At 35.6% G+C, this 25,983-nt stretch overlaps 2 protein-coding genes across 3 annotated transcripts; one reads left to right on the top strand and one right to left on the bottom strand.

The window, feature by feature from the left end:
- Positions 1 to 1,763: 1,763 nt before the first annotated feature.
- Positions 1,764 to 10,259, top strand: LOC127806601 (YTH domain-containing protein ECT4). Of its 2 annotated transcripts, XR_008024449.1 has the most exons (9): positions 1,764 to 2,095; positions 3,723 to 3,757; positions 3,879 to 4,035; positions 5,098 to 5,174; positions 5,264 to 5,722; positions 7,004 to 7,537; positions 8,652 to 8,864; positions 9,408 to 9,720; positions 9,875 to 10,259. XR_008024449.1 is itself a non-coding variant. In XM_052343986.1 (8 exons), the coding sequence occupies exons 1-8, from the start codon at positions 1,996 to 1,998 to the stop codon at positions 9,642 to 9,644; spliced, it is 1,812 nt and encodes a 603-aa protein (XP_052199946.1). In that variant the 5' UTR covers positions 1,764 to 1,995; the 3' UTR covers positions 9,645 to 10,259. The 2 variants fall into 2 exon arrangements, 1 of the variants encoding a protein (XP_052199946.1); XM_052343986.1 differs by having other exon boundaries at positions 9,408 to 10,259.
- Positions 10,260 to 19,529: 9,270 nt separating this feature from the next.
- On the bottom strand, positions 19,530 to 25,848 carry LOC127805799 (probable starch synthase 4, chloroplastic/amyloplastic). Its single transcript, XM_052342584.1, has 6 exons — positions 24,493 to 25,848; positions 23,184 to 23,224; positions 22,944 to 23,049; positions 21,110 to 21,192; positions 20,158 to 20,231; positions 19,530 to 19,960 (listed from the first exon to the last, which is right to left on the bottom strand). The coding sequence occupies exons 1-6, from the start codon at positions 24,571 to 24,573 to the stop codon at positions 19,845 to 19,847; spliced, it is 501 nt and encodes a 166-aa protein (XP_052198544.1). The 5' UTR covers positions 24,574 to 25,848; the 3' UTR covers positions 19,530 to 19,844.
- Positions 25,849 to 25,983: the final 135 nt, after the last annotated feature.

Genomic DNA, 25,983 nt, shown 5'->3' with positions numbered 1-25,983 from the left:
TCCTATAAATATCTAGTTATAGGAAATTAATGGGGACTTCCAACTTCGGTAAATCTTGACACTTTGAAAACACTTTTACTATTTTCGTGAATAGTCATTGGGATTCGGATTAACTTTGGCATCGGAGGGTTTTCGTGGGAAAGATTCCCGTGGGCCTTCTAACCCATTTGTTGAGCAGCAACAGGGTCAAATTCTTGCGGCAAAACCTTGTGGTGGAAGTTAGTGGCGACAGCTTGTGGCGAAAGCTAGTGGCAAGATCTAGTGGCAAGAGCTTGTGGCGAAAGCTAGTGGCGAGAGCTTGAGGCAAGAGCTAGTGGCGAAAGCTAGTGGCGGATCCTTACGACGAGTATCCTAACGGCAAATCCTTGAGGCGATATCTCTTACAGCAACCCAACTTCACCCAACACCGAGCTCGAGTAGACCCCACCTCACAAATTTTAATTGTTGTATTTTGACAACAACACAATTATATTATTGAATTTATATTTTTTAGTTAATTTAACTCTTATACTTTAACATTTTTTTCGTGTAGTAATATGAACTTTTTAATATTTCGATTACACTACTGGACCTACATTTTCAAATCAATTTAACCCTTGTACTTTAAAGTGAATAGAGTATGATGTATATTTTGTCATTTTATTTTATTTTTTTTATATGAAAGTATATGGATTAAATTGATTCGAAAATGCAAATATATAAGTGCAATTAAAATAACAAAAAAGTTTGGATTGACATAAAAAAAATCAAAATAAAAAAGTTAATTTGATTCGAAATGCAAATTCAAAAAAAATGGCCATACGAGAAAAAAAAGGTAAAAGCATATAAACAAAATTATAACTTGGGCAACAAGGGTCAAATGGGTCAAATGATTTGAATTTAGATATTGTATTTTTTAAAGTGACTCTGGTTTGAGATGTCTGTTTTTGTATGGCTCTCGGTGTTTGTGTCATCGATTTTATCAGGAGAGGTAAATCGCAGGTTAGACCTTTGACCCTTACGTAAGATGAAAATCAAATTCGTAACCCACCAAATTGACACTAATATATTATTTATCCGAGTGCTACATATATTCTGGGGAATCATGCTTTAAGTAGACTTTAAGATCAAATGAATTGATGATACTCTCACACATAACTTAAATGACATTTACAAGTGATAAGAACAATCACTATCTATGACACAGTTGAAAATCACAAAAAATATTAGTTGGAAGTCAGTAGTAGTAAAGCTGAAAGATAAGTTGTCCATGTGGAGACAAAGTTATGGTGTGCCTATCGCCCTTGGAGATCCCATCCGAACGACGTAAAGGTGGGGTTTATGGCGAAGATAGTCATTTTTCAAAAATTCACTTCAAATATGTATAGACTGTGACCGCATCTAAATTTATCGGATGTCAAATTAGGGAAGAAAATTACTCTCTTTAGAATTATTCGGACGAATCTCGAACACTTGAATCATAAAAAAAAAAAAAAAAAGGAACATTGAGTATCAAATTGATCTCACAACATCTAGTATTACATTACAAGTGAGACAAGATTTGATGAGCCTCGTTCATGTAAGCCATATTGAATTATCTATACTTGGCTCAGGCCAGGCCCATCTTATATAATTACCAGTTAGCCAACGGACCAAGCCGGGCCTAGCGCGAATAGAGCCCAATCTTAAATTTCCAAGCCCACCTCTGAAAAAGCCCGACAATGATTTTATTTTATTCCTAAAAGGCTAAAACCCTCTCTCTCTCTCTCTCTCTCTCTCGCTCGCTCGCCCCCCTCTCTCTCTCTCTCTCAAATAAAGAAATCATTTACTTTGACGGAGCGACGCGAAGATGCCAATTGAAGCACATTTCTAAAACCCTTCCCCCTTCTCGCCCGAGATTTTGATTTTGATTTCGCCTCTTCGCTTTGAGCTTTTCCTCTTCACTTCGCTCGAACAAGTTTCAGATTCGCATTCAGATTCGCAGTTTCCGTGCGCTTTCCGGTTGAATTGTTGTTGATGGAAGAAGAAGAGGCGGCAGCAGCAGCTGCCACTCAACAAGGGCGTCGAGATCCAATCTCCGCCGCGTCCCCGTCGCCTCCTCCTCCTCCTCCCCCTGGTACGCGCTCAATCTCGCCCTATGTGTCCTTGTTTTGGGACCGCAAATTTCTGTTTAATGTTTGTCTGATGGAGTCTCATCGGAATGGCCGCTTGGTATTGTAGATTCGATTCTTTCGTTCATTAACTGAACTCTGAGATTTGGAGTTACTGTTCTTGTGTGGCAAATTTTGGATACTTAACCAAAGGTGCTTCTTCGTATGCTCCTCGCTAACTCAATTATATCCTAATTGGTTTTATGTTTCAAGCAGCGTATTAGGGTTTTTGAAATTTGCTGTACTGAATTTAGTAAATAGACTACAAATCAGACTTCCAAGTGAAACAGTTACTCTTCTTTTTGATCGAGACAATCACCAATCGAGTTATGGGTTGTTTGTTCACGCTCGTAAGATAAAAGGGCGTTTATTTTCCATTTTGAGCAGCAGCTTTTGTATTCAATCAACTTCGAAATACATCTCTATTTGAATTTCCCTTGCTTACCAGAATTCCTTGACTTAGGAAGGTCCTGTACATCATGCGAGAATGATTTTAGAAGTTCTGGAAACAGCAATTTTCTATTTCTCTAAACCTATTTATTATCGATAAAAATTTCCTGGAAATAGTTTTTTTTTTAATAAATTCTCAAAACAGTTTTTTCAAACACCTCTCTCCCCCCCCCCCCCCCCCCCCTCTCTCTCTCTCTCTCCCCCTCCCTTCCTTTTCTTTGATTTAGTTTTCAAGAAAAGAAATACAGGGCATTCCACTGTTTTTTTCTTTTTATTCACCTAGGGTGTCCGACTTTGCCCAACTAATTCTCAGGCGGGTGACCTTCCCCCCTAATGCACCTCCTGGATAAATCTGGATGTGGTCACACTCTATAGACACTTAGAGCTGGACATTCGGCACAATTCATGTGGGACTTGCCTCCAGCCTTATTGCTGCCTTCTAGTAATAATTTTGCCTTCCAAGTCGCTACATTGATTCAAACGTCGATACTCCATATGAAACTTCAAGTGCTTTATCTCTGCGCCATGCCCGTGGGGGGTCGTGGATTGGTGTAGTTGAAATTTTAGAAATTAATAATTGGATTCTGTCTAAGTAAATGAGTAGTCGGACTCATATTCTGGGTCAGTTTTTGTACCCTGGAAGCATTCCTGATCTTGCCAATAATCTGCTCCACCATAGTCTCCAGGGATTCTGTTGGGAAGAAACTGTCTAATCATAGAATTACTTTCGTTGCAGTTATTGATCCATTGGGTTTAGACTTATCTCCTTGCTTAACATTCTGATATTGCTAATTGATGAAAAAAACTTATTTTCTGTAAGAACTCATTTTCACTTGATAAAAACGGACACTTTCATTTACTGTCACCTACACCAAATGTCAATGATGTTTCTGTTAGTGATGCAGAACAACCCCCCCCCCCCCGGGGTGAGAGAGCCTCCTCGGGCTCATTTCATGCTATCTTCTAAACAAAGTTTACTCTTTCTTTATTAATGATTGTGCAAGTCCTTCAGTCGTAGTAGGCCCTTTTGGAGGGACTTGCAATTGTGAATCCTTCAGATATACGCCTGCAATAATATCTCGATATTGGGTGATCAATTGCTTATATTTTTCCAATTAATTGAAAAATTGACATTTGATGCAGGTAGCAGACCTGTTGAGCCCAACTTGACAGAACAGGTAAACTATTTGATAGTCAATACTTTATTCCTCTCCTTCCCTCCAACCAAACAAAAAGAAAAAGTATTTTGTCTGCTTAGGTAGTGTCTTCTATTAGTATTTATCTGCTCTGTTCTATCAGTCCCTTGCCTCCAAAGATGAAAGGATTGTTTCTACAAGTCCTCCTGATGCAGTTGTCTCGGCGCCTTCCAATGATGTCACAGATCAGCTAGAATCTACATATACAAGTGAAACTCTCACAACTGTCTACCCCCAGGAACAGACTTATTTTTATGGAGGTTAGTCCTTGCCATGTTCCCTCTATGATTTATTTTCTGGCAAAATTTGAGAATGCTGCACATTCAATTATAACCTATCCCAACTGTAAACTATAAACTATAGTTACTGTATTTCCTAATATTATCTATTGATGGAATGCTAGATGAAAAGATTTTCAGTTTCATTCTTCTGTTTTATAGTGAAATTGGAAGTAAAAACGTCAAAAGAAGTTTGATGATACTGTTGAAATTTCAAATTCTATTGGAACTCAAAGCAAAAAAAATTTAAATTCCATGATATCTGTGCCCAAAGTATTCTGAATTTCAAATACATAATTTGAATTGTTAAAGGTTGTCTCAAGTATATGGTATAAGAAGAAGATGATGGCAGTAGCAGTGAATGATGGCAGTTTGCTAGAGTTCATTTTGAAGATTTTAGATAGAAATTGTAACCCAAACTGTAATTAGTTATAGTTTGGGGGTTAAACTATAAATATCTAATAATATTCATTGGGATATTCACCCACTATTATAAATAGAGGGCAAGGGGTAGCAAATGGAGAGAGAGTTCTCATTTTTCTGTTTGTAACAAGTGCTGATTGTTTCTAAGAGAAAGGCTAGGGTTGTTAGCTTTGTAATCTTGGGGGAAAACAATCGGGGCGCTCAGGAATAGAAGGGAGAGAAAGGCCGCTACTGTACTGATCGATTTCTAGAAATAAAGACTACTCTCGGGAGGATCTTAGAGGTTGGATGTAGTGCCATTCACATGGCATGAACCAGGATAATCTTGATGTTCTTGTGGATGTGTGGTTTGTGTTTCTTGTTTGGTTTAATTCTGTTTTATTTTCTGTTGATTCTATTAAATCTAATCCTTAGATCAAATCCGTGAGTGTGTGAGAGCATGTGTGGTAGAATTTCTGTCCAAGAAATTAGTTCCAGCAACCCTAGATATAACATGAATCTTCTGGCTTGGTTTTTAAGTTGAGTAGTGATTATTATAGTGTTTTCCTATTTCTGCTGCTTCTCCCCATAATAATATATGATATTGACAACATCATTTTTTCCCCTTTACTATGGATCCAGGCTTTGAAAACAGCACTGGTAATTGGGATGAGTATAACCGCTATGTCAATGCTAATAGTCTGCAAGTTGTTTCACCGGTTAGCATGAATACTTTTTTCCTTTAATGTACCTTACAGTTTCTAATGGAGCTCACTGGATGTTTCTTTTCATGATTGACATGAATTAGGCTATGTTCAATGAAAATCAGTCTCTTCTCTTTCACTCTGGCTATGGCATTGACACTCAAATGGCTTATGGGCAATTTTCTCCCATGGCTAGTGCTCTGTCTCCTATAATGCTAGATGGGCAGCTATTCTCTCCCCAACAAATCCCTGTGCCTCCTTATTTCCCTCAGCCAGTTTCTCCTAGTGTGCCACATGCAACTTCATCTCTTCCAATGTCACAAACTGAACTGGTTACAGCAGGAGCTGGTGGCCAAGACCATCTTGGCGACAATGTTCTTTTTGGGCCAGGATCAGGGTACTATCTACACTTTGGATCTTTGGGTGGAGGAGGCCCGTCTGGAGAGCCATTGTCAAATCAATCAAACTCAGATGCGGGCAGTTTTTTGTCTCCTTTGACATCACCAACAGTTTATCCCCAACCATACGGCATACTTGGGCCATATGAGCACAATCTTGGGCAGGTTTGTTGGTTTGTTTTTGGCTTCAATAAATCTAAGCATGCCTTAATATGAGAAAGTGTGGTTACTGAAAAGAATAAAAAGAGAATCCCTGCACATTGATTATTTTATTCTTATTGTTATTCCTGTAAGTGTTAATCTGGCTTTGAAAGAAGTAGTGCTTTCCTGATTTGTGATACAACCTATTCTTTCAATTTTGAGTAGAACTCTACTTATATGTGGTCAGGTTGAAACTGGATCTGAGCTTTATTGGTTACATGAGCTAGATTTTGTTGCACTGCTGGAATCACAACTGCATAGGTTATTCTTTCTTTGGGTATTATATTTCATTCTTTAGGTCAAGAGTTCTTAGTCCAATTGTTAATCTCACTCAACTACAGGCTGCTATCACTTTGAATTTTGGTTGTTTGATATTTTTGAAATTTATGTATCTCACTTGTCACTAGGTGGCGTTGGCTTGCATGAATTCTAGATCTTCAGCCATGTCTATTCACAATTTTATCCTCTACAAGGCATTGAGTCTATGATATCTAGATCATGTTTAAGGGCTTTTTGCTAAATTTTCTTTTTTCTTTCTCTCCCTCTTTTGCACGTCATTCACTCACCTCATTGATGCATTTATCGATCTTTTACCCCATGCATATAAACCATCCTAAACGTGTCTCTTGCATCTCACCTTCAATAGGTGCCACTCTAATCTTATTACGTATGATCTCTTTCCACTATAACATTCTCATGTTAGCTACACTCATATTTTATACATGTTGGTGCTTAACTGCCCAACATTTTGAGCAATACAATAAGGTAGTCTTGTAGCTCTCTAATAAAACTTCCCTTTTAGCTTTACCTTTAAGAGATGTTTTGTTTGCATAAAATGTTGGAGACTCTTCTTCACTCTTAACTGTTTTGCCTTGATTCTATGAGTACACCCTCTTCGTAATCTTCCCTTCTTTTTAAACAATTGATCCAAGATATCATAATTGATCCTTCTTTGGGATGAATTGATCTCCAAGTTTTGCAATAATATTGTCAACACTTTCATTTATATTGAACTTGCACTATAGATACAGTTTTTGACCGAATATTGCTTGTCTAATATTAATGATTAATAAACATGGAAATCTTTGTTAGTATTATTATAACTAATAATAAATTGCACTTCCTTTATCCAATATTCCAATTCCTTTATCCTAGGTATGACTTTTTTCGGCATGTTGGGGATAACTGTTAACTGTAATCAGCTAATCTTTATAGTGTAGACCTCACTTGTGATTTTGATTTCAGATATCTCAACAGCAGAGACCACCCCATGGGTTTGGACCGGTAGCAAATTCATCTGCTAGAGGCTACCCACCCAGCAACTTGTATCAGAGCTCAAATTATAATACTTCAACCTCGTCTCACTGGGGAGCAAATAACCGGAACCGAGTGGCTCCTGATAAAGGTGGAAGACGAGAAAGAGACCGTGATTCAATCTTTGTTTCGTCACATGGTATCCCTAGTGATCGCAGTAGGGGCCCAAGGGCTTCAAAACCAAAGAGCAAGACTGCTACAGAAGAAAGCTCGTCATCTGGTCGTAGTAAATATGGTGCATCTATTTCTGGGTTTAATCTTGATCTCTATAACCGGCCTGATTTTATCACCGACTATGAAAATGCTAAGTTCTTCATCATAAAGTCTTTTAGTGAAGATAACGTTCACAAGAGTATAAAATACAGTGTCTGGGCTAGCACACCACTTGGAAACAGAAAACTGGATGCTGCTTATCATGAAGCAAAAGAGATAAAAGACCACTGTCCAGTCTTTCTTTTGTTTTCGGTACATTACTTGAACTCTGAAGCTCATAAAATTCTTTTATCTTATCATTTTGGACACTGGGCTTGGTTGAAATTATTTTTTAAGCAGAAATGATAAGATCCAAACTTGATACTAAAGAAGAAAATGAATGGGCATGTTGATTACAAAGGGAGGTTACTAAATAGTTTTATGAATGATATTTTGGCTTTGACTTTTGGTTCATCAGACTGCTACTTCATTTACCATGCAATTTTGTTTAGTTGATCTAATGCAACTTGACATTTTCCGTTATTTATCTTTCTTATTTATATATTTTTAGACTTAATTATGCAAATAAATCCAAATTGTGTAGATAGAAGTCACTTCCTTGATAACTTCTTGAAGTGTGTTGCGACAGCCTATTATCTAGAAATCTGAAATTTGGGCCTTTATTTTGTGAATTTTTTTTGTGGGAATCACTTCTTGTACGACTAATAGGTCATTTTGGTGCCAATTGATCACCAATCTACAGGTGGCTCCTCATCTTGCATATATAGATGGCATAGAATAAGTTTTTTTTTTTTACCTAATGCTTAGATAGCTGGATCACTTTTTATGAGTCTGCCACTTTAATTAGCAACTAAAAACCACAACAACAATCACAAGCCTTAATTCCACTATGCCATGGTTAATTGGCACCAAAACATAAACATTTAATGGCACTTGTCACATCCATAGTACATATTCTTAATATTGGTGGATTGGGTTAGTTATCATAGTTATTTGGGGAGCTGCTCCAAGAATGAGAAATGCATTCATCAACCTGTTGATTTTTGCTTTTGATGTGAAATAGTGGTGCTAAAATAAAAAGGGTAGGGGTTGACTAACTAACCCAATTCTGGTGGTAATTCATCAATAGTTTTCTTGATGGCTTTTCAGTTTACTAGAATTAAATTAAATTTAAATTTATTTTAAACCTAATGGTAGTTACACGTAACAAATGCATTTAATATTTTTTTATTCGTTGTGCTCTTCTTTTGTTGGCTTGTCATGTTCATGGAACGTATAGGTGCTTCTGTAATTTACCCCAAAGCGAAACACGTGGGGTCTTTCATTGGTCTGGGCCTCTGTAAAATTTGTGTACAACTATTTGTAGGTCAATGCAAGTGGACAGTTCTGTGGTGTGGCTGAGATGGTTGGACCTGTAGATTTTGAAAATAATGCAGACTACTGGCAACAGGATAGGTGGAGTGGTCAGTTCCCTGTTCGATGGCATATAATTAAAGATGTTCCAAACAGTTGTTTCCGCCACATACTCCTCGAGAATAATGACAATAAGCCTGTCACTCATAGCCGGGACTCTCAAGAGGTATGGCACCAGAGTTTTCTTAGAAGGGCATGAGATGCTATTCCTTTCGGTATTCCTTTTTACTTTTGACTTTTGTTTCTTTTTCCTTTTTCTATTATACGATATTATGATAATGGACCTTCAGGTCTCTTGAGTTTTTTGTTTTGTTCTCAAGTATAAAATGTTTTCTGCTTATTTTGTTCTATGTTAAAGCACCAACCATAATGTTGTTTCTTGACCCTTTTTTGGTGGTATCCTTTAGACTTATTTTTGCACCTGTACATGGATCCCCATGAATGAACCTCATAAAATGTGACCCTCCTATCTCCAAACCTGTAAGATCTTTTGGCTTTGAACTCCCCCTAGAGCATGTAGCAGGGACTTGTATCCCCTTTGTGTTTTGTAGAAACCAGTTGCCATCACTCTGTCTGGAATAATTTATCTTTTGCCAGACTTAATGGTGTCAGTTTACCAAGATTCTTCTTGAATTTTTCATGATTGTTTTGTTTCTCCTCATGAGTTCATCCACCTGAATTTGTTGCTTCGTTCTGAAACTTCTTTCAGGTAAAACCAGAACAAGGTATTGAAATGTTGAAAATTTTAAAGGATCATGATGCTGAAACATCCATCTTGGAGGATTTTGGTTTTTATGATGAAAGGGAAACAGCCTTCCAAGAAAGGAAGGTGAGACAGCGAGCCAGAAATGCTTCAGTTGCTGATGCCTCAGTCAGTCAACTTGCGGAAAACTTCACTGGAGCCCTCCAGTTGGAAGATGGTAAAGAAATGCCCGTAACCAAATAGAATAGTGGGGACTGGAGTTTCTTTTCAGCAAATGACAAACGATAAGCATTAACAACTAGGAAGGAGACAGGCTTAGGTATGCATCTTGAGCTTCTGAGGTTGCTTGCTATGCTTAAGCACATTGCTGATTGCTACTTATTTCAGGCGGTATAGCTTATGCATCTCCTATAGCCTTGCTGTAGACTAAGAATCCCTCTGGGTGCTTTTTTCTTGGTTATTTAATTTGTCAGTTGTTCAGATCTGTTGGGCAATATTTCAAGCATCTTGCGCGACAGACAGAGACCGTGCTGGAAGCTGGGACTTTCCCATTTGGTTATATTTGTTTCAAGGTGGTTTGGTGGCATCAGGAACACTTGAAAGATGCTAGTTATGTTAGAAGCTTTTCATCGGTGACTGATGCTGACTAGTTGTACTTTACCCATCCTTCCATCTTTCTTCTTACTCTTTTATTTTATCTTCTATTTGATTAATTTTCCCAATTGCAGGGCATTTATTTTTAGAAGGGGAGAATTTGTTGAATTTTACCCAATTTGGGTGATAATTTGATGAAACATTGCAGCAAAAGATCATAGTTTCATATACTCAAAAAAACATTATACCTTAGTTTTATATTTCCCCCCTTTTTTTTAGATTTGTTTTATTTAGTTTGCTTCAGTGTTTTATATTCATTTACTATTGGGAAAGTGGCTAGCATTGTGTTGCATGATATTGACCTTGGTTGTTTGATGTCAGTTAACAAGGTGAGCCTGCGGAATTAATCGCAGGGGGCAACAAAAAAAAAAAAAAAACAAGATTTCTCTCTGTAAGCTTGACTCCATTTAATTACAAGATTGTGCATATGTTATAATATTTCTTTATGGTTTAGTGTTATTTCTTGTTTGTTACTTCTGGATGTTTATGGGTTTGATAATTTTGCCATCTGAGACATCCCTTTTATCAGCTGTATTTCTATTTATTTCGAGTGATATTTACAATTGTTTGCCCTAAATGTAAGCGATGTATCAAAAAATAAAAAATGAAGTAGCCTGTAAATGTCAAAAGGAAACCATAAAGATCTCATTAGAATGGCATAAAGAATAACAGACGAGTGGAAAATTTGCCCTTTTTGCTTATTGAAATGTCAAAAGGCTTTATTCTCTGAGCATGTATTGGAAATGTCCAATTTAAACAGGGTTAGAAAGGCTAAGAGTGTGTGGAATTAGCACTTTCATCCCATATTAAAGCCAAAGATGGAGGTCTTGCTTCTCTTACAGAATGGTTTTCTATTTCCTTTTTCTCATCAAAATCCATCATTCTTAACATATGCAAGGAACGAAAGAAGAAAGGAAGGAGCCCAGAGGCAAAGGTAATTCATTTAACGTCAGTTGTTTCAGCTCACGTGTCTTCTTAGACCTTCTCCATCTCAGAGATGTAGTAGTCACAGCCACCTAACTCTGATAGACTTGTAAATATCAACACGTTCTCCGGCCGTTTTGTTCTAGCTATTATCGATCTTTATATTCTTTCGTAAAACGTCATCCCATTCATTTGGTTTTGCATAGAAAGATCAATGGAATGAATGAATGATACTCCAAAATAAAGCAGTCACAAATAGGGGTGACCAAGAGTTCAAGTAAATTGAACTAACCGAACTAAATTCAAAAGGAGCAATTCAATTTGATTATGTATTTTGCTAAAAATTGGTTATTCAGTTCGGTTCGATTATTTTGGTATAAATAATCAAAAAATCAAATCGAACCGTGTAGCCATAACCCCCCCCCCCCCCCCCCCCGCGCGGGGCACGGCACCCCACAATGTCTATCTTCTTTTCATCCTCTCTCTCTCGCCATTTTGTCCTCTCTTCGTAGATTAGACATTAGTTGTACTCCCTCATCTCTTCGTCCCTTCTCTCTCTCTCCACCATCCCTTGCCAATGGTGAAGACGAAGACAAAGGCCGAAGACGAAGATAAAGACGATGCCAATGGTTTTTTGATAAGTTTTCTAGGTACTTTTATTTTACATTGAAATTTAGGGTGTGTTTGATTGCAAGTATAGAAAGAAAATATTTTTTAGATAATTGAATTGTTTAGAATTAAATTTCAAGAAAAATGTTAATTGAAGGTGTTTAATTAACTTAATTTTCTACCAAAAAATTGTTAGATTTTTTTAACTTTTGGTGTTTGATTACAATGCATATTCAAAAAATAAATAAAATATATATACACAAAATATTCAAAAAAATAAATTAAATATACATATACCAATTAGAGGATGAAGGAGCCAACATCACTTGCCATCGCTGTTGTCACTATCGTTGTACACCCCTCGACCGCTCACCATCACTCGCCCTCTTTCACGAAGATGAAACCCAAGCTGCTGCTAGCACCTCGGGAATTGGCAATGTAGCAGCGAAGGGACGATCCGCTGCTGACATGGCTATCCCCTACATCTTCTGCCGTCACTGCCCACTGCCATGGCCGCCGCCACTACCATGGCCATCACCTATGTCTTCTCCAGTCACCGATCCTTCTTTTCCGTTGATAGGCGATGGTGGAAAGGAAAGGCCAATGTGGGTTTTCCATTTCCATAAAAAATTGATTCCAAACCCCCATGAAAAAATCAATTTTAGCAAAAGTAAAAAATAAGCATCACGTGACCACAAGTTGAAAAATATTTTTCATGAAAAATTTGACTAATCAAACACCTCAAAAGCTAGAATTTGGATGAAAATTGGTCATTTTCCATGAAAAAAAACTAATCAAACAAACCCTTGAACCTACTAAAATCAAACCATTAGATGCTTTTGATTTTTGGGTATGTGGGTCACCATGGTTGGGGGAATCCGATGATCGGTTCCTATCATTAGAATCACCGATCCACTAGGTGGATGGCGAAAACAACAAGGCTGAACTATTGTTCGGTTTGTTGGTTTTTTTGTGTTCTAGTTCGATTTTCAATTGAGTTCGGTTTAATTATTACATATGGTTCAGTTCGGTTCGATTCATGATTTTCAATCGGTTTGATTCAATTATAACCGAATCCACATCCCTAATCACAAAAGCCTCAACTAAAAATTTGAACCAAGGGTGGTAGAAATAAGGTACAAGGAATAGAACAGAACAGAAAGTAAACAACATGATTGAAAATGCAAGGTGCGAAAGTTGAGTCTGTACTTTCTCTATAATGGGTAAATGCGCGATTCAGAGCCCAACTCAAGAAACCTTCATCAATTTCTTCGAAGACGAAGCTTCAAAAAAGAACAAAGAGATGTTACATTAGTTGAAAACAAAAAACAAAAAAGTTAAAAGTCTAGCAGTTTGCTCACTCTACTAGTTCTACATTCCAACAAGCAACAGATCACTTACTCTGTCAAAGCATGCATGATTTCTCCAAACCAGAAAACTTTCATGTTTAATGTTGTATGATACATGAGAACATCATTTTATCTAAAAGCATATAAGATCATTGAGAAACATCACAATAAGTGTGATGCAATATCCATAAAGTTTGAAATTAGATGAATAAACACTTGCTAAGCTAATGTTCTCTAACAACTATATGCATGAGCACATATATTACACAAATTCAATCTAAATGTATTTGGGGCCTGAAGATTTCCAACAAATTCTTTAACTGTTCTTAGTGTTCTATGCAAAGCTTATTTAAATGGTTGCAACCAAAATAAGTAAATAGGGATCAATTAAACTTACTATAAGTAACGACTACTGAGTAAAAATATTGTAAGAAGAAAATGAAGTTACCCATTAGCAATCTTAGCATGAGATTAGGGGTCAAAAAAACTTACTTTCAGTAATGAGTAAAATATTGTAACAAGAAATTATTTTTTCTGTTTGATTTAAAAAGATAAACGTTCACGGATGATAATCAGTTTCCGTAAGAAACATAAAAAGGCCATTCCTGAAAGCTCTTCACTTACAAAAAGCAGCTTAAATTACCATATATTATGATCCCTGTTTTGGATAACTAGGTAGAAGACAGATAATTAAAACCAAAACCAAAAGGGCAAATAGCAAAAAACAAATTAAACTTTTTTTGTGAATTTATAAATTTATCTAAAAGTTTTAATTTTGTCAATTATATCTTAATTAGATATAATTTTATCTAATATCCAAAATCAATTTAGAAGGCATGTGTCATTATTGATGTAATACACTAACTGTCATTAAAAAAAAAAAAATATATGAGTGGAACTCATATGTACACATAAAAAAAATAAAAAATAAAATTATATATGTAAATTTCACTCATATATATATATATTTATTTTTTTGGCATGTGACTTGCCACATTAATAATGACAGGTGATTCTTAAATTAATTTCAAGTATTGGATAAAATTACGTAAATTAAGATACAATTGATAAAATTAAAATATTTAGATAAATTTATAAATTCACAAAAAAGTTCGAGGTTGTTTTTGCTATTTACCCAAACTAAAACAAACAAAATCACATTATCCACATAAAGAGCTCACCTTGTCAACAGTTGCATAGACCACACTTACTGAATTGCTCTTGGCTGCAATTAAATTAAATTATATAGCAAAGATACAAAAATTATTTTTATGGAAAATATTTTTCCCAGTATTTAAATTAATTGTTTTTATAATGGAAATTATTTCCTAATTTAAAGCATAGCATTCCATCTTGTATCTAAAAAATATCCAATATATATATAGATATAGATATATATATATATATATATACGCGCGCACACACTAGATAACACATTATATTATATAGCTAGCAAAGATTCAAAATTTGAACTAACTAACCTTCCTCAGAAGTGAGCATAGAAACGGAGTTATAAAGGATAGATCGATCTTGCCATTTTTTCCATCTGAGTTTGGATTTGTTGCCATCTAACCAAGAAGAAGAAGAAGAAGACGAACCAGCGGTGAAAGACTGCAAGAAAACATATTGAGGAATTATGGGTGGAAAGGTGAACTTCGAAGCCCTTAAAATCAGCGCATGGCGCCTGTTTTTCGAAGAATCTGGTAACGACATCTTCGAGGTAATCGAATGGGGGATCAAGGTCGCCACCTGGTGTCATTCTGAAGAGTTTTTTGCGCGGAGGGATCGCATTTCAGAGATTCTTCATTCAGTGCCGAACCCCGCGCAGAGATTGCGTCTAGTCTGCGACGACCTTTCTGATGATTCCGGCGACGAAAGAGAAGAAGAAGAAGAAGAAGACCACCAGAAACAAGAAAAAGAAGAAAGCGGCCGGCAAGAATGGGAAGAAGACGACCAGAAACAAGGAAAAGAAGAAAGCGGCCGGCAAGAATGGGAAGAATCTGTTTTGGTGTCGACTACAGCGGCGGATAGCAGTTGTCGCCGCCGTGTAATCAAGATGAACCAACCGGGAACTGCTACCAAACTTGTGGGTTTGCCGGCTGCCGAGGAGGGTACGAAAGTGACGGGGACGACATGCAATGACCAAAAACTGAAAGAGAAGCCCGTGTCAACGATCGTCGAAGGCGGTGCCTTTATTCGTAAGACCAGATCAGATTACTCCGTTCCAAAGGAAGAAGAATTGAAGCCTGTTTGCATGAGCGAAGAAAAAGTGAAGATGAAGGCGGAAGCTATCAAGAGAAAGCTTCGTCAACAGTATTTAGAAGCTGAGCAAGAAAAGAAGAGGAGGATTCAAGTGAACTTGAGGGCGCCAAGAGGATTCAGATGAAGAATAACTTCAGGACCATTTCTGGTCCACACAAGAACATTCGGGTCCACGAGAATCACTAAGATTTAATAGAAAAAAAAAAATGTAATTTAGGTAAAGAGAGAACTACGTGAGGCTTGATCCCCAATGATTGAACATAGGGTACGTAGGCAGCCATTGCAGGTGCAGCCTCTTTTGTAAATTAAATTTCTTTTGTATTATGGTTTGATTTATGCAAAAACTAAATAAGAAAAATGATGAGACGCGATCTTTAACTATTGGTCTAATCTCTTGTGTAAATAAAAAAAGTTGTTGCAATGTTTGTATCATTGTTGGGTACACACAAATTTTTAGTTTTGGCACATTTTTCAAGAGCATATCTATGACCTCTTGTTTTGCAAAGACCCATTAATTTTCTTTTGTTTTCATCAATTTAGTAGACAAAGACAACATAATCTTCAAAAATACCATTGATTTCGTATAATTTTCATGTTCATATGTTTTGGGTTTTTCGAGCCTTTTCTATGCGGAGAAGTCTAGAATTTATTTGTCCCATGAATAAGAAGTCCAAGACTCTTAAGAGGTTTTCATATTTTTTAGAATGAGATAGGTATGTGTGCGCGCAATTGCTTAACAAGAGAGAAGAATTGGAGAAGAGTTGTGTGAAGGAGTGTGCAGGTTTAATTAAATGATCGATTAAGGCATCATCTGTGGTCCGATCTTGCTGATTTTTGGTCAATTTGTAGAAGAATTTGGTTTTTTATTTTATACGATCAGATTAATATTTTAAAATTTGTAACTTCGATTATTGTCTCGGAAGAGAAGATTTGTTGTTTGAAAATTTTGAATTGAAAAATAACGAACAGTCTTTGATCATTTGCTAATTGGAAGGTCATCCATAGTCCATTTGGGCTAATTTTTGGTCAATAGAAAAAAGACATCTAGGACTTCAACATGGATAGTTGAATCGTTTATTGGAGCTCTACAACTCCAATTTTGTACTTTGTAACAACAGTCTAATTTCGATGATATCTCTCTAATCTCTTTTTTGGAGTTGTTCATAACAACTAGCTAATTTGGGGTTATGTATCTACTATTGTTGCTGAATAATCACTTGTAGTTGTTTATTATTCATAATGAAATTTTTGAAATAGACCATTGGGTCTCGTGATTTTTACCCTTTCACATTAAAATGAGTTTTTCACGTTAAAAATTGCATCTCTCAGGTGTTGATTGTTTTGTTTTTACTTAACTCACTTTTGTCCTTCATATATTATATATTATGGTATTTGTTGTGCCATTGTATTTATTCCTTACAATTGAATCAAATAGGGAGAGTTGGTAAATTTTTGTTTACTCTCTCTCTCTCTCCCATTAATAGGAGAAGAGACTTATTTTTATGGAGATTTGTCCTTGCCATGTTCCCTCCATGATTTATTTTCTGGCAAAATTTGAGAACGCTGCACATTCAATTATAACCTAAGCCAACTGTAAACTATGGTTACTGTACTTCCTAATATTATCTATTGATGGATTGCTAGACGAAAGATTTTCGGTTTCAATCTTCTGTTTTGTGGTTGACCCAGTAGAGATACAGTGAAATTGGAAGTAAAAACGTCAACCAAGTTGGATTATACTGTTGAAATTTTGAAATTCTATTGGAACTCTAAAGCAAAAAAAATAAAAAATAAAATTCCATGATATCTGTGCCCAAAGTATTCTGAAGTTCAAATACATAATTTGAGTCTTCTGGCTTGGCTATTAAGTTGATATTGTAGTGATTGTTATATAGTGTTTTCCTATTTCTGCTACTGCTACTCATAATAATGGGCATGTTTGTTACAGTGTAAAAGTCGTAATTTTTAACTTCTAATTTAAAAAAATAGATATGTAGTGTTTGTTTTACCTTTTAAAATTCTAGTTTATAACTTCTACTAACTTTTAGAAAGGGTAGGAGTTAACTTTTTCAAAACTGGGGTACCCTAATTTCTATAACTTCTGATTAAATAGTTATATTTTTTTGTCAATTTTACCCCTATTTTTAACAAAGAATTACTCTTCTGTCCATGCAATCAAGGGTCTCTCTTCTCCACCGCCATTTCTATTTTCAAATCTCTTCTTCTCTCTCATCACCTCCCTTTCTCTCTATACGCTTGAATAATTTTTTTATAACACTTGAAACTTATACATATACACTAATTAATTTTTAAATTATCATTCTATAACTATTAAGAGTATTATGGATAATTATATAAAAATAAGTTATTTTACAATTTATGGTATCAAACACCACAACTGTTTAACTACAATTTCTGAAAAGTTATAACAAACAAATTCACAACTTATTCTAAGTTTTAAAAACTATAATTTAAGAAATTAAAAATTATAATTTCTTTAATTAAGCTGCAATAAACGGACGGACCAATATATGATGTTGACCACATCGTTATTTCCCCTTTACTATGGATTCAGGCTGTTTTGGATTCAGGCTTTGAAAACAGCACTGGTAATTGGGCTATGTTCAAAGAAAATCAGTCTCTTCTCTTTCACTCTGGCTATGGCATTGATACTCAAATGGGTTATGGGCAATTTTGTCCTTTGGCTTGTCCTGTCCTCCGTCTCCTATAATTTAACAAAAAATGTTTCTATATAATTATAATTTGTAACCGACAACGATATCCGATAATTAAAGTAAATTTGAATCGCACCCACTATCCTATTTTAATTTAAATAATTTAATAAATCCACCGCAGATTTTCTTTTTTTAATATAAAAATTAATGCACTCTTTTGACATAATTAAAACACTAATTTTCAGTTTAAGTTGATCAAAGCAAGAATCAAGATAATAGAGCTTATCACAAGCAATTGAAGATCTACCAAATCAATAGATGCTCTAGGAGAATTGAAAGTGTCAAATTAAAAGACACCGATTTATCGTGTAGCCAATGCCCTAACGGAAGATTACAGATTAACGCAAGCGACGGTACAAAAGATTGTGGATCAAACGGTTGAGCAATCCGACTTGAGAATTGAATGCAAGAGATTGAATATGAAATTTTACCTGAAGTGCACGAGCAGCAATCCGCCTTCTATGCTTCTTCTGCTTGGCCTAGATTGACATTTCCAAGCAATTCCCCTCCCAACAAGGTATGAAGCATCCATTTCTCTCTCCTTCTTTCCTCTTCTTCCTCTTCCTCTGTGTGAAGGAAGAAGCGTCGAGGCCCACGTGATGATACCTCGGCTAAAGATGCCTGTGGGACGGCATCGGCATGGGCGGGAAACCCTCCCTTCTATTTTCGTATTTGTATTTTTATTTTTTAAATTTTATATTTATATTTTATAATAATTTATTTAATATCTATTATCGTATGCATGAGATAATTGATATTTAATATATATTATTCTAATAAATTTATATTTGTAGCTTAAATAATTTAATAATAATCTAAAATAGAATTTGATAATAGTGCATGCGAAAATCTAAAATATAATAATAATTGTAATATTTTAATTTATTTTCTTACATTAATTGATCAAAAATACTATATTGATTTACCATGGCAATTTTGTTTAGTTGATTTAAAGCAACTTGACATATTCTGTTATTTACCTTTCTTATTTATATTTTTTTAGACTTAGTTATGCAAATAAATCCAAATTGTGTAGAAGTCACTTCCTTGATAACTTATTGAAGTGTCTTGCGACAGCCAATTATCTTAAAATCTCAAATTTGGGCCTTATTTTATGAATTTCTGTTGTGGGAATCCCTTCTTGTATAACTAGTTATTTATTTTGGTGATCACTAATCTACAAGTGGCTCCACATCTTCCATATATAGACCACATAGAATAAATTTTTCTTTTTACCTAATGCTTAGATAGCTGAAGGAAAATTCTTAAGAGCCAGATAGATTGACAAACAGGCTTACAGAATGGGAATTAAAAGATTAAAATACCATCGCCCACATTATATTTCATTTTTTTCAATGTAACGTGGACAAAAATATTTTAATCTTTTAACCGTTATTCTATAAGCCAGTTTGTCAACATGTCTAGCCCTATAGAAAGACTCGATAGCTAAATCACTTTTTATGAGTCTATAAGTGACTAAAAACTACAACAAGAACAATCTTTAGTTCCACCATGCCATGGCTAATGGGCACCAAAAACATAAACATGTAATGGCACTTGTCACATCCATAGTACATATTCTTAATATTGGTGGATTGGATCAGTTATCATGGTGTTATTTGGGGAGCTGCTCCAAGAATGAGAAATGTGTTAATCATCCTCGGCTGTTTTTTGCTTTTGAGGTGAAATTGTGGTGCTAAAATAAAAAGGGTAGGGGGTTGACTAACCCACCCAATTCTGGTGGTAATTCTCAACATATGCAAATTGAAGATCCGAATATAGCATAACTATCTCAACATATGCAAGGAACGAAAGAAGAAAGGAGACCAGAGGCAAAGGTAATTCATTTAACATCAGTTGTTTCAACTCACACGTCTTCTTAGACTTTCTCCACCTCAAAGATGTAGCAGTCACTGCCACCTAACTCTGATAGACTTGTAAACATCAACGTATTGTCCGGCGGTTTTGTTCCAACTATTATCAATCTTCATATTCTTTCGTAAAACGTCGTCCCATTCATTTGGTTCTGCATATAAAGATCAATGAAAATTATGGAATGAATGAATGAATGATACTCCAAAACAAAATAAAGCAGTCATAAAAGCCTCAACTGAACATTGGTAAGTTTGAACCAAGGGTGGAAGAAATAGGGTACAAGGAATAGAACAGAAAGTAAACAACATGATTGGAAATGCGAGGTGAGAAAGTTGACTCTGTACTTACTCTCTCTATAATGGGTAAATGCGCGGTTTAGAGCCCAACTCAAGGATCCTTCATCAATTCCTTCAAAGGTGAAGCTTCAAAAAAGAACAAAGAGATGTTACATCAATTGAAAATATAGAACAAAAATGTTAAGGTCTAATATTTTCCAACTAAATATCATAAATGGTCACTAAACTTTGCACTCAGGTACAAAAAAGGTCACTGAATTTCAATTTGTAATTAAAAGGTCGTTAAAATTTAATTTAGTACATAATTCAATAACTATCGTTCAGGAATTTTTTTACTACAAATTGAAGTTCAGTGATCTTTTTGAACCTTAATGCAAAGTTCATTAACCATTTATGCTATTTAGCCAGCAGTTTCCTCACTCTACAGTTCTACATTCCAACAAGCAATAGATCACTTCTCTATCAAAGCATGCATGATTTCTTCAAACTAGGAAACTCTCATGCTTATTGTTGTATGATACATGAGAAGAACATCATTTTATCTAAAAACGTATAAGATCATTCAGAAACATCACAATAACTGTGATGCAATATCCATGAAGTTTGAAATTAGATAAATGAACACTTTGACACACTAACAGTCAACAAGTGTGCTTGAGTGAGTATAACATAGATAACTTGCTAAGCTAATATTATCTAACAACTATATTATATACATGAGCATATATATTACACAAATTCAATCTAAATGTATTTGGGGCCTGAAGATTTCCAACAAGTTATTTATCTGTTCTTAGTGTTCTACACAAAGTTGATTTAAATGGTTGCAACCAAAAATAAGTAAATATGGATGAATTAAACTTACTTTTAGTAAACGACTACCGAGTAAAAATATTGTAAGAAGAAAATGAAGTTACCCATTAGCAATCTTAGCATGAGATTAGGGGTCAACCCAACTTACTTTCAGTAATGAGTAAAATATTATAACAAGAAAATGAGGTTACCCATTAGCAATCTCAGCATGAGATTGATCATCCAAATCAAACACAGTGTCAGCAAGACCACCAGTCTTCCTCACAATAGGGATCTGAAATAACCAGTAAATGCCTTCTCTCAGCACTTAACAAACAAATAGTCCAAGTCTACTGTAAATGCAAGTATCCTGTCAATAAAAACATGGTCCACATTTCTTTTGATATATGCCGAAAGTTGAAATTTTTTACCCCATTCTTTCATGCTAGAAGTCGTTTAGCTAATGATAACACTGCACACATAATGGTTTGAAAAAATGCACAAGGATGTACTGTGCGTGAATAATTGACACTTGATGTTCTAAACAGCTCAAGGATCAATCAATTATACACTTCAAGTTTCAAAAGGTTGATTTTTTTGGTTTTCTTTTAACCATAAGGGCCATAATTAATTTTGAAAAAAGTAGAAGAATATGACAAGAACAAAGGAGATGTTCAAAACTATGAAAACTACAGAGGAATTAAGTTAATGAGTCATACCATGAAACTCTGGGAGAAAGTAATAGAGCAGAGACTCAGAAAAAAAAAACAAACGTCTCGAAAAATTAGTTTGGTTTCATGCCTGATAGATCAACAATAGAAGCAATATACCTACTGAGGCGCCTAATGGAAAGGTATCGGAATCATCAGAAGGACCCGCATATGGTGTTTATAGATCTAGAAAATGACTATGATAGGGTCCCTAAAAAAGTATTATAGAGAGTTTTAGAAAAGAAAAAAGTCTGAATAGCCTATATGTAAGCCCTTAAGGACATGTATCACGTTGCAGAGACAAGAGTCAAAACATGCGGAGGGGATATTGAACCGCTTAAAATTACATCAAGGTTTGACACTAAGTCCATACTTATTTGCTTTAGTAATGGATGAACTCACTAAACACATTCAAACAGAAGTGCCATGATGTATGCTATTTGCAAATGACATAGTGTTGGTGGATGAAACAAAAAAATTAGTGAACACTAAGCTTGAGTTATAGAGAAACAATTTAGAATCTAAGGGATTTAAATTAGGTAGAAGGAAAACAGAATATATGAAATGTAAATTTAGTAAGAATACAAGAATTGAGGATGTTATAATAAAATTAGAAGACCAAATCATACAAAGAAAAGACCATTTTCGATATTTGGGATCAGTGATTCAAAAAGATGGAGAAATTCACGAGGATATCACGGATAGAATTAAGGCAGGTTGACTAAAATAGATAAATGCATCAACGGTGTTATATGATAGTAAATTCCCATTAAAATTAAAAGAAAAATTTTATAAGACAACTATAAGACCAGTTTTGTTGTATGGCTCAGAATGTTGGGCAGTCAAATACTAGCATGAGCAAAAGACGAGCATAGCGGAGATGAGGATGTTAAGATGGATGTGCGGCCATACAATAATAAATAAAATTAGAAATAACGTTATTCGTAATAAGATATGAGTATTACCAATCGAGGAGAATATGAGAGAAACTAAACTAAGATGGTTTGGTCACGTGAGAAGAAGACCAAGAGACGCTCTTGTGAGGAGAGTTGATGAAATGGAACAATTAGTCAAAAAAAGAGGTAGAGGCAGACCCAATAAGATTTTGAGAGAGACATTAAAGTTTGATATGAAGTGTATGGGCCTAAATGAAGATATGACAAAAGACAGAAATACATGGAAATCTAGAATTCATGTAACCGACCCCACATAGTAGGATAAAGGTTGGATATGTTGTTGTTGTAATATGACAACTTAAAGATGTAGCATAATTTAGAGTCGAGTCTAGTTGCCATCACTCACAAAACAGAACAAGGTTATACAAGATAGTGCATACCGCTCCATAGCGCATTCCAATCATCTGAGCAAGTCCACATGGCTCATATATGGAAGGAACTAATACCATGTCCGCTGCAGCATAAAGCATGTGTGATAGCTCCTCACTGCAAAGTGAATTTGACATCAAAGCATAGGTAACACAATGTTAAGGACGTGAAAATTCACTAAAGCCTTAAAAAGGAGTTCTCAAAGGAACAGATTTGTGCAAACATCTTTTCTTTGTCCCAATATGATTTACCTGTACATCAGAAGAATCCTGATGCTTGGTCCTTCGTTATGCTACAAATTGTAGAATAATTATTTCCATCAGCTTACCATATCAATTGTCTAAAAAGCAAAAGATCAAAGAATAAAAATAAAACTAGAGCAATCTTGTACGCAATATAGTTAATTATCCTTGAAAATTAAGATAAATTCAGGTGAAGGCTATTCCAGAAAGTTATAAAGTGATAATCTCTAAAACCAAGACCTCGGACAAGAATACTATGGTTTACCAGGTAACAAAAAAGGTAATGCTAATTTGCAGAACAACCAAACAGAACACGAACCTAGTCTGAAGAGTTTTGATCATTGTTATTGTGTATTGTACAAGATTTTATTTCATGATATGGCACATGAAAACACTATGCATAATTTATTAAAGAAATGAGGAAAATAGTAAGAAAAGTAAAAATAAAAGGCTGAACACAATAAAAGGATTGAGATATGAGGGAGTCAAGTCACAAATCAAAAACTGAATGTGGTCCTCAACAGATAGGTTTTCTTTCCTTCTGTTTTTTTCTGGCTGAGAGCCTCCCCAGAATAGTTAGTTCATTATATAACACTTTCTGTGAAGGTCAACAAGAGGAATTTCATAAATTTACTGCAGAATCAGAATCAAGTTGTCCGTGAGAATAAAAAGTATGATGAATCTAAACACAGCTGCTGAAGAAATCTGGAATAATCTGAGAGGCCAAATGTTTTAAAAGCAAGTAATATGAGATCAGGAAAAAAGTTGCATAACAATGCCAAACACTAACTGGCCACAACAAATGCTTCTCAATCATTTCAGAGAGATTAGCCTACAAAAAACAGAGCATCTACATTAATTCTATTATAAATCTTAAAAAGATTTCCTTGCTTGCTCTGTGCATCAGTACCCTTTTTGTCCTTTGTACGGAGGAATGAAATAATATACATTGCAACTATTCAAGTTGGATTATCTGTGTTGGTCATGTTTTCTTGTGCAAACCATTGTAATCCACTCACAGAAAATGACATTCAATATTCTCTATTCACCGGAACTGATGTTTGAGAAGCTATGCCAGAGGGATGGCATAAAGCCTTGGGTTGAAATGTCTAACAGTTCTTTCCATAAAAATTCAAATCCTTATATAGCCATCCAACTGGATGAACTCTCCCTTCTCCCTATCCCCCCCCCCCCCCCCCCCCCCCCCCCCCCCCCCCCCCCCCCCCCCAAACCACAGAGAGAGAGAGAGAGAGAGAGAGAGTCCTTCTTCTTCTCTTCAAGTAAAATATAGGCACCATGTTGAATCCAAAAATATTACCATATTTGCCAGATCTTCAAATTCTCTTTCAACCCGACCATCTGAAGCTTTACCCAGCACAATCATTTGTGCCCCCTGCATAAGACAAGATTAAATGATACATTGCCCATCCATCACAATCTCAGCATGAGTACAAGCAGTTAAATGACTAATACAAAAACCACTGGCTATATACTTTCAAAGATGGTGCTCCTTGATATGTAGCATCTCCCATTTTTGGAGGCCCACATTAACTTTCAGCAGTGGAAAAGTCAAGAGGAAAAAATTGCATCTTCTGTTTCTGATATATACCTATATAGATATAGAAAAATCATATACTATAGTTGTTTAAGAAATTTGGTTACAATCATGTTAGTTGGGTCATGGGTGCTATATTATTTCAATTTCATGTCAAGCCCATTTAATGTTGTTGGGATGAACTGTTTATGTAACCCTGCCCTATTAAATGTTAATGATATTTTTATTATGATTGAATAGAAATGTTATTTGTTAATGTTAAATGTTAATGTTGCGCATCCCAGTCTTCCTAAAGGGTTAATTGTTAAGGGTTTAGGGTTTAAAATATAATGTGAAATACGATGTAACAATTCCATCATTTTATTAATCATAAAATGTTCAATGGCCATTAATCACAACGCTAATGCCCCCATCGTCCCTGTTGTCCCACACCAAGTACACCATTAGAGCGTTATCCAACAAATTACTATACCGAACGGACACCTCACCGTCATGGTCCCCAAACCTAACGACCGGACACAATCAGTCGGTATTAACCCGGATAAACCAATTAAGTACAATGCGGTACCCGATAGGGCGGTCTGTCGACACACCACACAAAACCTATTGATCATATCACGGCGGATGTGGCATCCCATAAACGATCGGATGGTCCCGATCCCAACATCAAACACGTCAAACGGGCCAGGTGTTGTGACTGGGTTGGGCTTGCTCCAGCACGATGTACAAACAACCACGCCGGACTTACAACCGTTGTGTTCATCGACGACCTAATCCCGTGATATGATCAATAGGTTTCGTGTGGTGTGCCGACAGACTTGTAATTTTGCTGATCGCTCGATCGGGTCCCTCATTGTACTTAATCGGTTTATCTGGATTAATGCCGGCGATTGTGTCCGGTTGTTAGATTAGGGACGAGGATAGTGAGGTGTCCGGTTGGTATAGTAATCTGTTGGATAACGCTCTAATGGTGTACTTGGTGTGGGACAACAAGGACGATGGGGGCATTAGCGCTGTGATTAACAGATACTTAACATTTTATGATCAATAAAATGATAGAATTTGTTACACCGTATTTCACATTGTATTTTAAACCCTAAACCCTTAACAATTAACCCTTTAGGAAGACTGGGATGCACAACATTAACATTTAACATTAGCAAATAACATTCTATTCATATAATAAAAAAATATCATTAACATTTAATAGGGTGGGGTTACATAAACAGTTCGTCCCAACAACATTAAATGGGC

Source organism: Diospyros lotus, chromosome 7 (assembly GCF_014633365.1).
Source record: "Diospyros lotus cultivar Yz01 chromosome 7, ASM1463336v1, whole genome shotgun sequence".
NCBI classification, from domain to species: domain Eukaryota; kingdom Viridiplantae; phylum Streptophyta; class Magnoliopsida; order Ericales; family Ebenaceae; genus Diospyros; species Diospyros lotus.
Note: the sequence above shows the minus strand (reverse complement) of the source record. Positions and strands in the feature narration are given on the sequence as shown.

Bases quoted from the DNA above. Each gene is read 5' to 3' on its own strand.
- LOC127805799 (XM_052342584.1), bottom strand. From the start codon at position 24,573: ATGCAGGGGGCACAAATGATTGTGCTGGGTAAAGCTTCAGATGGTCGG. The intron at 23,225-24,492 runs GTAATATTTTTG...TACAATTTGTAG, and splicing joins TTGAAGATCTGGCAAATATG to CATAACGAAGGACCAAGCAT. The intron at 23,050-23,183 runs GTAAATCATATT...TTCACTTTGCAG, and splicing joins AGGATTCTTCTGATGTACAG to TGAGGAGCTATCACACATGC.
- LOC127806601 (XM_052343986.1), top strand. From the start codon at position 1,996: ATGGAAGAAGAAGAGGCGGCAGCAGCAGCTGCCACTCAACAAGGGCGT. The intron at 2,096-3,722 runs GTACGCGCTCAA...CATTTGATGCAG, and splicing joins TCCTCCTCCTCCTCCCCCTG to GTAGCAGACCTGTTGAGCCC. The intron at 3,758-3,878 runs GTAAACTATTTG...CTGTTCTATCAG, and splicing joins AGCCCAACTTGACAGAACAG to TCCCTTGCCTCCAAAGATGA.